The 18897-nt window shown below is 41.5% G+C and overlaps 2 protein-coding genes across 2 annotated transcripts in view; both read left to right on the top strand.

Moving 5' to 3' along the window:
* Positions 1–1410, top strand: part of LOC134439523 (arrestin domain-containing protein 2-like) — a 32027-nt gene extending 30617 nt beyond the window's left edge. Inside the window, exons 12-13 of the mRNA XM_063189420.1 lie at positions 138–273; positions 1052–1410. Coding sequence (XP_063045490.1) covers positions 138–273; positions 1052–1383 — 468 coding nt within the window. The 3' untranslated portion in view covers positions 1384–1410. The remainder of the gene's footprint in view (positions 1–137; positions 274–1051) is intronic.
* Positions 1411–12397: 10987 nt separating this feature from the next.
* On the top strand, positions 12398–17876 carry LOC134439493 (zinc finger protein 883-like). Its single transcript, XM_063189390.1, has 5 exons — positions 12398–12672; positions 13188–13401; positions 14017–14060; positions 14935–15019; positions 16156–17876. Exons 1-5 carry the CDS (start codon positions 12448–12450, stop codon positions 17625–17627), a joined length of 2040 nt encoding a protein of 679 aa, XP_063045460.1. The 5' UTR covers positions 12398–12447; the 3' UTR covers positions 17628–17876.
* The last annotated feature ends 1021 nt before the right edge of the window (positions 17877–18897 follow it).

The raw sequence follows: 18897 nt of genomic DNA, 5'->3' as shown, positions 1-18897 counted from the left end.
TGGTAGTAATGTTTTAGTCAGGTTTGCAGTACCAGAAAGATTGTGCTGAACAGCAAATTAGCATTGTTAGAAATTGTTGGCAGGATTTGGTAGAGGCCCTTTTTTAATTTACAGACAATTTTGTCATATGCTTCCAGGTGTACATCGACGTTCCATATGCTTTCGACCCAGAGGTCAAGATCCCAATCTTCATCATGCCAAAAGACGAACAGGGCCCTCTGTTGTCAGCACTGGCACTCATGGCCCTTAGAGGGGACGACGACTCTAGCCAAGGTGGGGTCTAACCTAGGCATACTGTACCCCAGTGTTGGGGAGTAGTGCATTACAAAAGTAATTAATCACTGTAATGCATTACTCTTTGCAGTAACACAGCATTGTAAAGGCCTCCGCACATCGGTTCCAACAGCACTGCCGAGCACTTTTGCTTCCGACACAATTCCAACCCCAGCACCAAAGCAGAGAATGGATTGTCAATGGGCGGCTCCGACAAAATAGAACTCGTCTCTAATCACCAGCCAATGTCCGGAATCTAACTTTTGCAGAGCAGTGCTCTGCACTCTTTCAGAGCTGGTGTACAGAGGCCCTAAGGCATTGAAAGAGGAAGCTGTAATATACAGTAGTTACAATGCTAGTTACTTATATTACAATCCATTTTACTGTAACTTGGAGTTTAAGGGTGTTCAGTGTGGTGGGTCACAAAGAAGTTATTCCTGAACCTGCTACTTTTTAGTCTGCATGCTGCTAAAACACTTCCTGCACGGGAGGTGAAAGAGTCAGGACTCGAGAGTTTGATTTTGAGTTTGATCCCTTTGTTGTGTCTTACTTGCCATACTTGAATGGGTGTTATGTCCAATCTCGCACTGAAATGTTTGTCCTCACTTATCATGCAGGGGACAGTAGGACATTTTGGGAAATGTGATTCCCTTGTAGCAGCCATTGCTGCTTTTACCATGTTGCTTGAAGCAGGAAAAAAGTGGTTGTAGTACATACGTCTAGTACAGGTGTTTTAATTGACATTAAACATGACTACTTTGACTTTGCCCTAACTCAGCAGATGCAGAGGCGACCCAAACAGCAGTGCAGCCATCTCTTATCTCCAACCCAGCGCCTTCCCAACATCTACACCCAGTTCTTCTTCACCAACCACCCTCAATGCCACTGAATGCATCCAACCAGCAGCCAGTTCTGCAGTCCGACCAGGAGACCGGTGGTCCAGTGCCAGCTGCCTCTTCCCTCTACCCTGCGCTACCTGCGTCTGATTTCCTCTCCTCTCCACGTGCTCCTCAGTATGCTCCTGGTGCTGCTCTGGATTTTCTGTCCAATCCAAGCGCTCCTGAGCTGTTCCCAGGACCTGCCGAAACCTCCTTCCTGTCACAAAGTTAGATCAGGAGCAGGAACTGAGTATAGGCCAAGGTGTTTAGGGGAAAACGGGGTTGGTTATCACAAGTTGAGGTTGTCACATCTCATCTTGTCATATCTCAGCCTCTGAAGGTCGCTGATCAAAACTATTGACACAGAAATGTTTGGAATTAGTGGCACAGGACATCTACGTTGGTACGTTGTATGTGTTTTTCACATGAAAATGAACATTGTTAGAAGTGTTATGTTTTTCTTCTCAGTCATTGCACTGTGTGCTGACGTCAAAATCAATATGGCCATTTGAAAGTATAAAGAGTAAGCTACCATTTTGTTTCATTTTTTCTTAGCTAGGGCAATCCATGTGGGAGCTAGACTCCGAAAGAGTTAAACATGGCAATTGGGGCTGGTTGTCACACTACCACTGGGGTTGGGTGTCACAATACTTTTCACTGTATGTGGTGTTATCCATAGCATGAGGTGTTATACATTCAGCTTTGTGAAATAGCCTACACTACATTTGAATGTATACAGTTCTACAGAGTAAAAAGTAGCAAACGGACCCTTTGTGATGTTTCTGTATGCATGAGCTAGGTTTAGATTCAAATTTAATTGAAATTTGAAATCATTTTTTATTTAATGTTAACATTTTCCATTCCCCCCATTAGCATACCATTGTGACAACCAACCCATAGGGTGTGACAACCAACCCCACAACAGGGGCCACATTTGTGCAAGGTGCCTTTGAGAACCCATATATTTTGAAGAGAATGAATTAGGCCTATGTGATCTAAAACTACAAATATACCTGACAAATCTAGCATCAAATATGTAGGGGCCTACAGAAATGTTTTCCTGAAATTGAATTGAAGTAAAAAAAAATGTGACAACCAACCCCAGTCTCCCCTGTTGAGTCTAGCGTACTGCCCAAGTTGAATATTCACAAATTGGGATTTGCTGGGTGGGATTTGCCATGTGTGGAAAAAGTGTGAAAAGCTTAAGACCTATCAAAATGCAGGATAGTGCTAATAATGCTGTGTTTTTATGAAATAAATACAAAAAGAAAAAAAAACAGCTAATCTGAAACCCATTCATTTTACACACTTGCCAATAGCTGCAGTAGCCTACCACCTGGACAACTTAAGTCAACCTTCTCATAGACATATGAAACAGCAAATGTTTCAGTGTCTGTCTGAATTAATTCCCTGACCTGAGTGTTTCAGATGGATCCGTCAAATTCACACAACATTTGCCATTTGCATACTGAATTCCTCCCAATTACTTTGATTGAACACACACACACACACACACAAACACACACACACAAACACACACACACACACACACACACACACACACACACACACACACACACACACACACACACACACACACACACACACACACACACACACCTTTCATTTTTATTTTTATTTTTATTTTATTTCTTCTTCAGCCTTCTTCTGCATACTTGTTTTGCACCGGCCATGCATTTCATTACAAGTGACACGAAAGTGTCTCTATGTACAGGTACATGACAAATAAATATCCTTGAATTCTTGAATCCTTGAATCCTTGAACATAGCTGTTGGTTTGGTTAAGATCTTCAGCAAAACCTCATTTGCCCATCACCAAAATATAGGCCTAGCAGGAGTTCTTCCCAACCTTTTCCAATTTGGGGCCTGGGTCATTATCGTTATAACGTGCCTTTGGGACATTGAAATTTCGAAAAAATCAAAGTGAGAGTAGGATATTTTTCATTTTGTACCCATATTATTAAGCTACACTTAGGATGTTGAAAATTCGTAGGCCTATTGGTCAAGCTTAAACACTTTTTTATTAATTAAATACAGAATGTCAAAATATGAGCATTTGTTCACCCTGTCATGGCCAAATGCTGCATAAAATATAAAAACAGAAATGTATAGCAAAACTTTTTAATAGTTTTGTTAAGTCATCATTTGGACATCAGGAAATCACACACAAGGGTACTGTATATTCAAAAAAAAATTGTTTTTTCCATTACATTTAAATCTGACAGGGTGTTTGTGTGTGTGTCCACCCTGCCATGTAACCTTCCAATGATAAAATGGCCACAGGGTGACAGGGTGACAGGGTGGACATTTTCAGCTAAAATTAGCAATTGAAAAGCCTGTGGGCGGGTCTTCAGCTAGCAAAGTTAACAGTATTAAATGTGACTTCAAAATGTATATGAACAAGTTTGAAGTAGTTGAAATATAATACTATGTCCTTCATATTTCTCCATGATAGGGTGGACATGTTAAGCTTGACACCGTGCAGCAAAAGAGACAATATGAAGAAAATTAAGAAATTAAGATGTAAATATTTACTGATAAGGGGTCAGTGTGTGTCAACCATCATTAAGGAGTGTCAAAATGGTGGTCATGATGTCAGTGGTGACATCATTTACTATATTAAAAAGCCATTTTACAACATAATGGGGTGGACACAGATTTCAGGAACATGTATAAAACACTAAATATTTAATTAAATATGTTCAAAAACTACTAGAAAAACCGTTTCATGAAAACTAAATATTTTTCATTTAGGCCACTGTTATTTAATGACTTGTTGTAGGCCATAGATGCACCCAAACTTGTGCTTGGGACATGCCAAATTCGCCTACCTACACTACCTACACAGAGAGTGATACAAAACTAAGAAAAATAACCCCAAGATGGTAAATTTAGTATAGATACATGTCAGATAGATACATGTCTTAAGGGTTATAGGCTACATTAGGGAGACCGGGGCTGGTTCCATCGATTTTCATTCTCAGATATTTTTCTCTGCCTTTACAAAGCTTTACAGCTGTCAAATGGTGATTAACTGAAAGAGTCATGTCTCCTCTATAAGATACAGTGAGGAGAATAAGTATTTGATCCCTTCCTGATTTTGTTGGTTTGCCCACTAATAAAGACAAGATCATTCTATAATATTAATGATAAAATGTATTCTAATATAGAGAGACAGAATATCAAAAAGAAAATCCAGAAAATAACTTTGAAGAATATATTTTAATTGATTTGTATTCCATTGAGGAAAATAATTTGACCCCTCTAGTCAAAGAAGACAAAATAGGCCTACTTGGTGGCAATGCCCTTGTTTTCTCATACAGAGGTCAGATGTTTCTTTCAGTTAATGACAATGTTTGTGGATATATTAGAAAGGATTTTGTCCACTTTTCTTTGCAGATCATCTCTAAATCACTTAAGTNGTATGACTGTAGCTTGGCAAATGGGAGCTTCTGTTCCCTTCACCGGATTATTATAGGGTTAATGTTTAGAAACTGTCTAGGGCCACTTCATGACCTTAATGTGCTTCTGCTTGAGCTACTCCTTCGTTGCTTGGGCTGTATGTTATGGATTATTATCATATTGGGACGCCAATCCATGACCCACCTTCAGTCTAGTGGTGGTGGGAAAGAGGTTGGCATGCAGCATTGTACGTTTACATGTCTCCCTCCATCCATTTCTTGATGATGTGAAGTTGTCCTGTGTCTTGGCCAGACAAACAACCTCAAAACATTATGTTACCACTTTCATTTATGATGTTGGAGAAGGTGTTGTTCTTGGGATCATAGGCAGCATTTCTCTTCCTCCAAACACATCCAGTTGCGTTAATGCCAAACAGTTTGATTTTGGTGTCATCTGATTCCAGCACCTCCCAATCATATCCTAATCCAGTTTGATGTTCATTGGCAAACCTCAGGTGAGCCTGAACAGGTTCCTTCTGAAGCCGCGGTACCATACATGCACTGCAGGATTTTAATCCGCTGTGGTATCAAGTGTTTCCAATAGTTTTCTTAGTGATTGAGGTCCCAGCTGCCTTGAGATCATTTCCTAGCTCCTCCCATACTTTATCTCCTTTTTTCTGGTTATTAAATTCCCACAAGGTCAAATCTTGTATGGAACCAGAGACAGGCCTAAGATTGATGATTGATTATCATTTTGTATGTCCTAAAATTGGGAAGAAATACACCAACAGTTTGCTCTTTAATATCCAGGAGCCCATTACAGCCTTGTTGAGTTCTAAAATCTTTTCCCTGACATCCTTTGACAGCTTTTTGGTCTGTCCCGTGTTGGCGAGTTTAGCTTGATTGATTGACTGATTCTATGGACTGATTCTGCAGATTCAATGTGTCTTTTGTGTATAGGTGTGTTCAATTCAGATAACAAGTTGATTGGAAGTAGAAGTGCCATTTGATCTGCGGGATCAGAACTCTTAATGGTTGGCAGGGGATCAAATACTTATTTCCCTCAATTAAATAGGCCTATAAATGAATTATTATATATTCTTTAGAGTTAATGTCTGCATTTTCTTTTTGATATTCTGTCTCTCCATATTAGAATACATATTATCATTACTGATCATGTCTTTATTAGTGGGCAAACCAATAAAATCAGCAAGGGATCAAATACTTATTCTCCTCACTGTACATGCATATAATGTCAACAAACGATCCCTTGTTTCGAGTAATAAGCAATGTAAATGTCACTGAGAAATTGATCCAACCTTCCCCGGCATGGGGCAGGTTCGATAATAGTAGTGGGGCTGGTTTGATCACAGGCCAAACTAAACTAAATTATAATGTGAAATAGCAAGCAGATCGCTTGATAAATGAATAAAGGCATGTCTTTTTATCATGATCAGCTTGAATGCAAAGATAGAAATGTTTAATTGGCGATTACTGTGCAGGAAGGCCTTCTGCATGATGCTCATTGAAACTGGGCTGCCTATTGCCAAATTTGATCTTTACATGGAAGTTTACTAAGTAGCCTAATTAACAAATATTTTCTACTTTGGTCCAAGTAGAGTCATTTTTTGCAGCTAAAAATGGCTATTTTTGGAAATTCAAACTGGCGGACCATGGAGAAGATCCCTCTTTTCATGTAGGCCTAGGCCTATGAAAAATGCAAATTCTTCCAGTCATAATGAATACTTAGAATTTGATGGTGGTAAGTAGGCCTATTCATGAAAAAGGTAACATTAGTGAATGGGCAGCATGAATTCTGGAAATAAGCAACTAAAAATCTCACACAGTGTCCCTTTAACTGCCACTTTTCTGGGATGTGTTCAGTGGAATGTGTAAAATCCAGGAAATGACACCCTTGACTTATTCTAGTCCATCATTTTGGTGTTGGAATGATCTCTCATCAGCACCCTTTAGTGTAGCGGCAATCAACAATGATCATACCTGCCCCTGATTGAACAAGTCCCTGTCTCCCCTAATAAAAGCTCAGAGCATCCTCATTTTACATGAATTTGAAAAGTAATGTGCGGTTATGGCTGGCACCTGCAAAGTCACATTAGCCTATAATGATAATGACTCGCCCCCCACCTCTGACCCAACACAAGTGTAGGCTAGTACAACTCAAATAAATAGTCAACAGCAACACACATGACACTGTTTTGATTTGTAACATGATATCGAGGCCTGCTACTTGGAACGCTTTCACGGCCCATCAGTGTACCCTGTAGCAACCCAATGTAAGTAGGCTGCCGGATGTGAGTGCCCGGATATCCGCCCGAGTATTTACGTCTATTTTACCTCAGCTACTCGCGTTCGGTCGTGTATTTACGACAGTTTAACCTCAGCTACTTGATTTCGGCAGAGAGGATTTATAGAGGAGAGGCCAAACTGGCAGCTTCTTCCAGGTGGTACTGTCCACGGGGCGGCGATGTTCAAGCAGAGGAGAGCCGTCAGAATGAATGGGGGTCCTATGAAGCTCCACAATAGACGCAACTGATGTGTCCGATATGGAAGGTCACCGGTTTTCATTTTATTTTTCCTAAAGGAAGTGTAAATTGCCCTTCCAAATGGCATTTGGTTTGATTTTTTAAAGTAATTGCATTTTTTTAAAAACACGCATTTTGTGCATGAATAACGTGAAACTCAATTACCCAGAATGCTGCACGTGAGCTCTCTACCCGGGTGGTTCTGGAAAACAAACATGGCGCCAACTCGCTTTTACTACCTTAAAAATGTGTTAATCCGACGCTAGATTTCTTAACTGATGGAAATCGAAGGCAGAAATCAACATTGTAGTGTCTAAATATGAGGTCGATTGGTCTATTTGTGGCGTACATCACGATCGGCCGAGTTGTTGGCCTCACGTTTGTCAGTTAGCTTGTGGCTAGGCTACGTCTCGCCGACGTCAGCATCCGGTTTAGTTCCCCATTCACCAATTGGATGTCGTCATTTCCTTAGCTAGAAGCTAGTGAAGACTGACTCACAAATGTCGAAGCTGTAAGAAACTAGACGGATATAACTCCTAGGTTACTGTGTTTTAAATTTTAATGTTTAATTTGCAGTCAGAGACGACCGTAATATGTCCAGGTTTCAGTTGCTAGGGAGGACTTATTGTGGGCCATTAGCCCCAGCCCAATAGGGGAACCCCAATCTGCTCTGTCTGAACAGCGCCCCTAATGCAAATCCATTGAACTGCGGCCAAATTTTGTATAATGGGGCGAATAGCCTGTGGGACGGCTATAGGTAGAAAGGCTATGATTTCGGTCCGATTTGAGTCTGACTGAAGATGGAAGGGACATAGGTGCCGTGCGTAAAGAGCCCACCGCACATCGCCGTTTCGGCGACACCAGAAAGTTCCTTGATCTCCCAATCAAAAGAATAGGCCCTGTGACATCAAAATAATAATAAAAAAGTATACAATGAAATTATAACTTAAAACCGAATTGATTTGGGTGTGAAAATTAAACTGTCTCAACCGGGCACCCAAAGGGAATCCATAAAAAGATAACGGCGTTACTTTCTCGTCGGCATTATTTTGTGTTTATCCAGGAGGACTGAGCTGAAAACTGCAGCAGTCACCTTGCACAGTTCTAGCTGCTCTGATGCACTTGCGTGTCTAAGCAAATCATCCCGCCCATTCGCAATGTTAAATAAAAAGTTTTGCACAAGGCTATAGTCTAAAATAGACACTGGAATAGCCCGTTTCGGAAGGCATTAAAGTCACGAGTTTACCCAGTCTAAATGTAGCTAGCACCCGCCCCCCCCAAAGGGAATCCATAAAAAGATAACGGCGTTACTTTCTCGTCGGCATTATTTTGTGTTTATCCAGGAGGACTGAGCTGAAAACTGCAGCAGTCACCTTGCACAGTTCTAGCTGCTCTGATGCACTTGCGTGTCTAAGCAAATCATCCCGCCCATTCGCAATGTTAAATAAAAAGTTTTGCACAAGGCTATAGTCTAAAATAGACACTGGAATAGCCCGTTTCGGAAGGCATTAAAGTCACGAGTTTACCCAGTCTAAATGTAGCTAGCACCCGGGAAGTTTTACTCCTTACATTAGTGAAACATAATATCAGGATATCCAACAAGTTAAAAGAATATCTGGGCAAAACATTTAAAAGTGTCAGTGCAGAATTAAACTGGGCGCTGAATATAAATATTGGAGCCATTCTCCCTCCGTGTCTAGATACAGTCAGAGGCGCGCGCGCAAGTATTGGATATGAAAAAAAGATCCTAAAACGGTCACAACACCAGAGGACCCGTGGTGGTGTGGTGGATATTTGCGGCGGGGGCCGAGGCCGAGTTGTTACGGTAGGCTACAATCATGTTATAGCCTAGAAGGGACAGTCAGGCGACACAGCGCGACTCACATAGGGTAGCTGTGGTACCGCAAAGCATTCCTGATGGTGGAAATGAATGCGAACATAGCCTTTCTACCTATAGCCGTCCCACAGGCTATTCGCCCCATTATACAAAATTTGGCCGCAGTTCAATGGATTTGCATTAGGGGCGCTGTTCAGACAGAGCAGATTGGGGTTCCCCTATTGGGCTGGGGCTAATGGCCCACAATAAGTCCTCCCTAGCAACTGAAACCTGGACATATTACGGTCGTCTCTGACTGCAAATTAAACATTAAAATTTAAAACACAGTAACCTAGGAGTTATATCCGTCTAGTTTCTTACAGCTTCGACATTTGTGAGTCAGTCTTCACTAGCTTCTAGCTAAGGAAATGACGACATCCAATTGGTGAATGGGGAACTAAACCGGATGCTGACGTCGGCGAGACGTAGCCTAGCCAGAGGCTAACTGGCAAACGTGAGGCCAACAACTCGGCCGATCGTGATGTACGCCACAAATAGACCAATCGACCTCATATTTAGACACTACAATGTTGATTTCTGCCTTCGATTTCCATCAGTTAAGAAATCTAGCGTCGGATTAACACATTTTTAAGGTAGTAAAAGCGAGTTGGCGCCATGTTTGTTTTCCAGAACCACCCGGGTAGAGAGCTCACGTGCAGCATTCTGGGTAATTGAGTTTCACGTTATTCATGCACAAAATGCGTGTTTTTAAAAAAATGCAATTACTTTAAAAAATCAAACCAAATGCCATTTGGAAGGGCAATTTACACTTCCTTTAGGAAAAATAAAATGAAAACCGGTGACCTTCCATATCGGACACATCAGTTGCGTCTATTGTGGAGCTTCATAGGACCCCCATTCATTCTGACGGTTCTCCTCTGCTTGAACATCGCCGCCCCGTGGACAGTACCACCCGGAAGAAGCTGCCAGTTTGGCCTCTCCTCTATAAATCCTCTCTGATGCAAATGCCTGCAAATACTCGGGCGGATATCCGGGCACTCACATCCGGCAGCCTACTTACATTGGGTTGCTACATACCCCGGTCGCGAGTTTGCGAAACATAGGACGATATTGCGCCCAACCGCGTTTGGCGTCTCCGATTGGCTACAACGGCTCCCTTGTTCCTCCCCTCTGATGGCTTTCATTTGACAGCAAGAATTTCAACTCTCGCTCAAAGCAGGCTTGCAGAACAATCGTGTACAAATAATTTGGCCGATCTCTTGAAACAGACACTAAAAGTAGGGTAACAACAAACAAAAAGTAGGCTACCCAAACCATTTACCTACGATGCAGTAGGCCTACACAAATGCCGTGTCGTATTTCATTTTAGCGTGGTTTGGCTTATCTCTTGAAACAGATGTGCCAAGTCAAACAAACGTAGCCATAGCCTACCCAATGATGCAGTGAGCTCCAGTATTTGATTTCATTTTTATTTACATAACCTAGTAAATGAAAGCGTCACTAAATGCAATGTAATGTAGCCTAATCCTAACTGCATAAACTCCTGTGTTTATACAAATGCTGTATCATGTCATTTTATTAGGCCTATGGTTTGGCTCATCTCTTGAAACAGATGACACTCTAAGCATAAACAAAAGCAGGCCTAGCCAACGATGCAATACAAATGACGTTTCTTACAATTTCATTTTATTCACATTATCCAAACCTCGAGGTGATCTGGTAAGTTGTCCACCGAGTCCATGGCACATGTGGTAGCAAATGTAGGATTAACCTTCTATTTATTATGTCGGTAAATCCATCTGGTGGTCATATTAGGAACTGCATTCTGCATATCAATTCATCAAGGTGCTGCTACAGTGGCATCAACACAATGATGAAAGACAATGCATATTGGATTGGATTTAAACAAACTACATTTTGTGATTTTACATTTTCCTTGGTTTGCATGTTTTTAAACTGACCACATTTTGTGATTTTACATTTTCGTTGTTTTGCATACATTTTTGGTGTGGTTTGCTGTCACACTGGCTCATGTTGCTGTGCATCATGTTGCATTGTTTATCATGGTTTGTTTTGCTGTGCTGCTTGATTTTACATTTGCATGCTTAGATTTGATCTGCGTGATTTGAGTGTGCTGTCCTCATTATGCTCTCTGCCTGCTTGCCTCCCGGTGTCTATTTGGCACTGCAGCAGTTTCAGTATTTGAAATCTGATGTATACCTTGTCAAAAAAGGGAGTCCAAGGCACTCTTCTTGTGGAAAAATATTAAAAAGCTGTGGGTCTCTGCTCCCATGTTTTTAAACTTATTAGCCATGATTCAATAAAGGCTTTTTAATATTTTTCCACAAGAAGAGTGCCTTGGACTCCCTTTTTTGACAAGATATTGTTTTTTCCCCAACACCAAAGAGCACCTTCAAGATTTTTTCTGAACCATTCCCTGAGCACTTCGGATTTTCTCTTCACTTGCTGATGTATACCTTGTTCCAAATACTATTTAATACATTTTCTACAATGCAATATGCATTGTCTTTCATCATTGTGTTGATTTGCCATTGTAGCAGTTTCACTCCTTGAAATCTGATTTATACCTTGTTCCAAATACTATTTAATTTTCTACAATCCAATATGCCTTGTCTGTCATCATGACACCACCTATTTTTGGTCAGGTCACAGGCAAAGTTGGTTAAAACTGAGGTACTTAGACAACAGAAAACTATCACCACAACTTCAGTGTTTCATTATAGACCTGACCTGTATAGATGTGTTAATGTTAGATCTACAGAAGTGGGGATGCATTGATGTGCAGAATGCAGTTCCTAATATGACCACCAGATGGATTTACCGACATTTGCTACCACATGTGCCATGGACTCGGTGGACAACTTACCAGATCACCTCGAGGTTTGGATAATGTGAATAAAATGAAATGGTAAGAAACGTCATTTGTATTGCATCGTTGGCTAGGCCTGCTTTTGTTTATGCTTTTAGTGTCATCTGTTTCAAGAGATCAGCCAAACCATAATAAAATGACATGATACGGCATTTAACACAGGAGTTTATGCAGTTAGGATTAGGCTACATTAGGCTACATTACATTGCATTTAGCTGACGCTTTCATTTATTAGGCTATGTAAATATGTAATTTTAGTGTCTGTTTCAAGAGATCGGCCAAATTATTTGTACACGAATGTTCTGCAAGCCTGCTTTGAGCGAGAGTTGAAATTCTTGCTGTCAAATGAAAGCCATCAGAGGGGAGGAACAAGGGAGCCGTTGTAGCCAATCGGAGACGCCAAACGCAGTTGGGCGCAATATCGTCCTATGTTTCGCAAACTCGCACCCCGGCCCCCAGTTTGAGAATCAGCTAGTGAGTAATCCACTAGTTGTTGCTGGCTTCACGCTAGCTCCGAATTCCTTCCCATGCTGCCTTGCGCAGTTTTTGTTATACGGGCTTACTTCACGCCGTGTTTACTTCACTAGCAGCGAGGCGCGTGGGGATGGACTGTCTGACGCCTTTCTTTCCCCAAAGTTCCTTAAAAATGGCTGTCTCAGATGCTCTTCAGTCGCAGCTCATATTTGTTGTCAAGGAATTGATCAACGTAACGCAAGTTGAAATCGCTAAAGTTATATCATGTAGCGTTGAGAACTCTTTGCCGACAACCGACAACGGCGTCAACACTGAACGTTTATCTACGGCGCACGAAAACGAAAACAATCCGATGGTGAGTAAATTAAGCTCCTTGTTATGACATATATTTTTGTCTGTGCAGAAAAAAGTGTATCCCAACGAACGTTTAGACCAGATAGGCCTACATGGCTACATGCCAGTGTTTTTGTGTAGGAACGATTAAGCTTAGCCCAGCAACGTTTGCCGTTTCGTCATCGTATTAGGCTATATGTGAAACAGGACTTCTACAAGTTGTGGTCCTTCCGTGGTCGAGCCCTTAATTAGGTGTGTGACATTCTGAACCTGTTCTTACCACCGAGATGTACGACCGCTAATTCTTAGTGAAGAAAGGAGAATGGCTGAACTTTCAAATGTTTGATTGAGTGTGAGTGACTGACAAGTGCTAGCCTAGAATCTTCGAGCGACCTGGTACCAGCAAACAACTGCACATCTGTGTCCACATGTGCCCTATTGCCTGTCAAACAATGAACAGAAAGTGTCCACAGTTCAAACACAATAGTGGCAGATTCATGCTTCACTGCTTTGCTAATACTGTGTTTTCCTTTGCAGAATCTTATTTCTGCCATACTAGAAATGTTTGGACGCGAGGCTGTACGCAAGCTCAACCGAATTTTCACAGAGTACCACGCAGTTTCACAAAAGGAATGCAGGCAAAAGATGCATGAGATTAGACTCCTGAAAGCGAGGGTTGAGCGTATGAGGATGGACACCAAGAAGAAGCTTGAAAGGATGAAGATGGAGATGAAGCGCAAGGGGATTAGAGGCAAGGATTTGGACTCAGAACCCCCCCACCCGGCCCACACCCTACCAGTCAAAAGTTTTAGAACACCACAGACTCCAAAACTCTTTTGCTGCCATTTCAGCTTATGCTGTTTCAATGTACTGTAGTTGATTGCGGCATACTCAAAGGCTGTGACTGCACGATACCGCTCTGGCAAAGTGCCAAACTGTCCTGCGCGCCGCTCCCTCACCCTCATGTGTCCTGCTGTGTCATCCCGTCCATTTCCTTGCCACTGGCTTGCTTTAGGCTACTCCCACACCATCCAAGTTACACACACATTGCCTAATTCTTAATACAATATATATTGAGTTCACCCCTTTTGAAGGGGGTATGTGTGTGGTAATAATGGTAATAATGTAACACAGGTGCTGTGGTACAGTTGGTAGAGCCCCCTTACCCTGGTCCACGGTAGGGACCTTGCCTAAAGCCAGCCTTAAAAATCCTGATACCAAAATTAGCATAGAGTAAGTTTAATATTTCCTCTTAAGTTTACCCCAGAAAAGTAAGTTTAATTGCACTCAATATTGACGTGCACTGCATGTGTATATTCTGTTTATGTGTGTGTATACTAATTGTGAATAACTGTTGACTTTTCAGGATCAAATCTGAGGTCAGAAAGCATGTCAACAAACGAGACCGAGGTAAGGTCATTAACATGTATGGTCACTGTTTACTTTTTTATTTTTCATGGTTGTTACGGCATCAATTCAAGCAAATCCCATACACTTGTGTTTAAAACAGTGAAAACATTTACAAGTGTTCTGTGGATTGTATTTAAGTAGGACCTCCATTGGCTGATGAGTTAGGTGGACTATTCACCTTATTCCACCCCACCCTATTCACCGTCGTCCTACTTGCACCAATGTTCCTCCAGTTAGTCTGATGGCCCATAGCCCTACTGAATGATGGCACTAGCTGCTTCTAGACTTGGGAAATATGGAGGGAGAAATGTCATTATTTTTGGGATTTAAACGATAACAATGTTTTCTCCTATTTTTCTCCAAGAATAAATATTACATTAGTGAATTATGAAAAAAACAAGTGACAAGTTTAGCACTCCTATTTCTGTAAGTTTTATATAATTTTGTGTGCAGGCAAATTTGTTGAAATATGCTTGTTTGTGATTGACTGATTTGTGTTTATTTATTTGCACATGGGGAATGCCTCTTGAGATGCAACATCTCGTTTTCAGTAGGGTCCCCTCCCCAAGTGGTGTCCTCCCAGTTGACTAAGATCGGACTCAGGACACAGACACAACACAGAGAGTGCTCTCTTCCTTGCCAATTGGTCTTATCATGAATAATATGAGCATGGCAAGCTGTATACGGTACTTGAAGACAAACTTCCATACTAATCTAAGTCTCATCTGTTTTGCAAGACTTGTCAACTTGTCAATTTGAGCCTCTGATCTAACCTGATGTCCAGATGCTGATACCTTTTCAAAATTAATACTATTCAATGAGCAGGGATTTGATCTGCTAGTCAATGTTTTTTGTTCTCTTTTTTTCAATCTAGAAAACACCAGGAATGCCAAATTCCAACACAGTTTGTAGTCGTCCGGGCGTCCAGAATGAATCGGGTGAAGCAGTGAGTCTAGATGGTAAGCGCATACTATTCAAGCCATTTGAAAATGAAGATCCCTTGATGGTCATGTTGGTTCGCTCACTATTAGAGTTATGATCAGTCTATAATTCTAATGGATCAGCCATTGTGTTCTGGTCCCACAGGCCAGTTTGACTCTTCCATTGAACTTGTCATTGCCATGTTGGCAAATTTTGAGTCCAATCGATGATTCTACTGATTCTAAGAAAGACCAAAGAATTGTCTTGAGCGTGTCAGAACTGAACAAGGCTGACATGGGATACAAAACCACCACCAAGACGCTGTGTATTAAGCATGCAACTGTAGAGGCTTTTCTTAAAATATAAAATCAGCCTCAGTGTAGGGTTCCATGCAAGGTTTGGCCTTGTGAGGATTCAACAATCCTGTTAAAAGTGAGATATTCTCCTAGAATGGCACTGGGGAAGCCAGGCAAAGACCTCAAAGCAATTTTGGGCCTCGATTACTAAGAAAACTATTAGTAACTCTTCAATAACACCAGGCGTATGATACACGCACAAAGCTCAGAGAGGTACTCATCAGCTCATCTCAATTCAGAAAACATCACATTTCATTATGAAAGTATGACGGACTGTTAGTTTGAAGTCAACTTATAGATTTTCTTTTTGATTTTCTATCTCTTCTGCTAAAATACACCTACCATTGAAATAAGACTGATCGTGTCCTTATTTATTGATTGGCAAACCCACGAAATCAGCAAGGGATCAAAAAACGTATTGCCACCACTATATCTGAAGGCAGAGTTTTTAACTTTAATTCCACAATATACTCTGTCCCTTCGTAAATGTTACCTCATGTATATTTACCACCACCATCAATTTCTAAGTTCTCATTATGACTTGGAAATACGTATACACGGTCTATGCATAAAAGATTGATTGTCATGTCTGCTATGACATGACTGTCTGTCACTTTGAATTGCCAGTCATAGACTTGTTTTGCTGCAAAAAAAACTTACTTTGTTTAGACCAGTAAATATCAGTTTATTTCTTTGTAAACATTCATGACAAGATCACATTCAAGGTATATAAGCGGCACACACTTTGAAAATGAATGACTAAAATCACATACCATTCCTTTAATTTTGTTTTTGTTTGTTAATTTTTTGTTCAACAGGGAGTGACGAGGACAACGATGCATCTAGGGGCAAAGCCACATCCGATGGCACAACTGACTCATTTGTTTACCAGTTGTCCAGAAAGAAAACTCTTATCGTGGATCTCGGTCTAACACCACCGGTCCTTGTCCCTCAAAGTGTGCAAAATAATTCTGACCAAAGTTCAAGTCAAGAAACAAACCAAGACCATTCTGTGCATCTAAATCAGACGAGCAACACCCAAATGCAAAATGTAAAGAAAAAAAAACAACGAAAATCCAGAAAAGCCAAAAACCCGACGGGCAAACAACCATACGGCTGTGACCAATGTGGAAAGAGGTACTGGCATCAGCAGTCTCTCGACTTTCACAAGCTCTCGCACGAGGTTGGAGAGCACAAGTGCGACACATGTGGCAAAACATTCGCTCAGAAATATAAACTGGACTATCATAAGCGGGTGCATTTGGAAGTGAAGCCCTTCTCGTGCTCCACATGCGGCAAGGGTTTCTCCTATGCTAGAACTCTAAAAGACCATCAGTTGGTCCACACAGGGGAGCGACCCTACTCGTGTACGGTCTGCAGCAAAACCTTCAAGCAATCGGGAGAGCTGACCAGGCACATGAGACGCCATACTGGGGAGAGACCTTATCTGTGCGACCAATGCCCCAAGGCTTTCATTAGCAGGGCCGGCCTAAAAAAGCACACCCTAGTCCACACGGGAGAAAGGGCTTACAAATGTGACGTGTGCGACTTGCGCTTTGTCACCGACGGCAACCTAAGGAGACACAAGCTGACCCACTCGGGTTTGAAGCCCTTCGTATGCATGGTGTGCGCGAAAGCGTTCAGTCAGCGCAGCACTTTGAAGACTCACATGTACATGCACAGCGGTGAGAAGGCTTTCATGTGCGAAGTCTGCGGGAAAAGGTTTGCGACCAAGTGGCTCATGAATGCTCATATGAAAAAGCACGACGAGGGTTACAAGCATCCCGGTTTTAGCAAGGAGTGTCCCGTGTGCCACAGAATCTACTGCAGCGAGCAGTCGCTGCGAAATCACATGCAGCTCCACTCGGCGCAGAATCCGTATAAGTGCAGCACGTGTGGCAAGGCGTTCTCTCGAAGCGCTGCTCTCAACTCCCATCAAGTAATCCATTCTGAAGACAGGCCTCTCAAGTGCTCCTATTGCCCCGCGAGCTTCCGTTGGGCACAGGGCAAGCAGTCGCATGAGCGCATCCACACAGGGGAAAAGCCCTACAAGTGCGAGAGGTGCGGCATGAGATTCCGCATGTCCGGCAACTTGAAGAGACACAGCCGTGTGCATACGGGAGAGAGGCCGTACTCCTGTCACATCTGTGGGAAAAGCTTTGGTCAGTCGGGTAGTGTGACGGCTCACATGCAGGTCCACACCGGTGTCAAGCCATACATCTGCCCAAGATGCACCAAGGGATTTTCCTGCATTAAGGCTTACAGGAATCACAAGTGTGTTAAATGTTAAATTAAATGTTTTATTAAACGTGAAATTAAATGTTAGCTGGTGCAACTCCTGTTCTCTCATTAGATGCGGGAGAGGCTTGTCAGCCGAGTAACGTTAAAAGCTCCCATGCAGGTCCATGCCGGGGCGATGCCTTATTTGTACCACTGATGGTTTCTTATGTTACGAATGATAGACACAAGTGTGTTGCCTGTTAAATTTCACTGCTGTTCTAAATTCCGGTGCTCCATTAAAATGTTATGAACTTTTGAATTCAGTCTTGTATGGTACTTTTGTTGAATCTCTTCGTCTTTGTATGTTTATTGTTAGTTTAGTTTACTGTTTATTTAACAGGGACAGTGCACAACATACAATAAATTGAGCCAGATTGTAGCCACAAGGCTAATTTTCATCTGTAATCCCTGGACAGGAAGTGGTGTTAAGATAAAAAAAAATAGGATTAAATTACGCAAATATGACAACAAAACAAGTAATGGGGTGCGCTACATGCTAATATAAGCATACAGTATTTTACATGGCCGAGTAGGCATAAATAATTAATAGGATAAACTAAAGAACAAAATACAAGATGCATGATTAAGTAAACATAAAGACCCAAAGCACACGATGGATGACTAAAAATGTGCGCAGTGCTGCCCCAATTAGCCATTTCTTAAGACCTGATTTAAAACTACTTTTACCAAATCCTATGATGTTGTTTTGTTGTTGTTGGCCACCTTCAGGTCAACATTAGGGGGACATTTCATTATTGTGGTGTTTTTTCCCCTTCAACTTTATCTTTGGGGTAGCAAAAAATTGTTGGTGAAAACCTTTTTAAAATGTGAATGGGGCTGCTAGTGTTCATAATAGTGGGTAACATTTAGCACACTTTCTTCCATTGTCAAAGTTAACCACATGATATTCATCCAAATAATAGGCTAAATCATTGGTTAACAACTCCCCTTTTGCGACACACCCCATGCATGGAGCATGTTGTAACATTTCACTTTCTCCACCTTGGTGTAAACTGTAAAAGAAGAAGGAAAAAAACGTTTTTCTGTATGTATTTACATTACTTCCATAAAGTAGGCCTATGTATTCCGCTCTCTTCTCTGACTGAGACATCAATAAAATGAAAGTAACCACAACTTAGTATTAATTGCCAATGTGTTATCAGATCCTGTTTGCAAGCAACTTGAAATCAAGGTTTCTAAACAGTTGCTTCTCTATTTAGTGTATTTATTCTCTAAGGAACTAAAATGAACCTATTGTTTTTCTTATCTGGTCAAGCAAT

This window comes from Engraulis encrasicolus, chromosome 23 (assembly GCF_034702125.1).
Source record: "Engraulis encrasicolus isolate BLACKSEA-1 chromosome 23, IST_EnEncr_1.0, whole genome shotgun sequence".
Lineage (NCBI taxonomy): Eukaryota > Metazoa > Chordata > Actinopteri > Clupeiformes > Engraulidae > Engraulis > Engraulis encrasicolus.
Note: the sequence above shows the minus strand (reverse complement) of the source record. Positions and strands in the feature narration are given on the sequence as shown.

Bases quoted from the DNA above. Each gene is read 5' to 3' on its own strand.
- LOC134439493 (XM_063189390.1), top strand. From the start codon at position 12,448: ATGGACTGTCTGACGCCTTTCTTTCCCCAAAGTTCCTTAAAAATGGCT. The intron at 14,061-14,934 runs GTAAGGTCATTA...TTTTCAATCTAG, and splicing joins TGTCAACAAACGAGACCGAG to AAAACACCAGGAATGCCAAA. The intron at 15,020-16,155 runs GTAAGCGCATAC...TTTGTTCAACAG, and splicing joins TGAAGCAGTGAGTCTAGATG to GGAGTGACGAGGACAACGAT.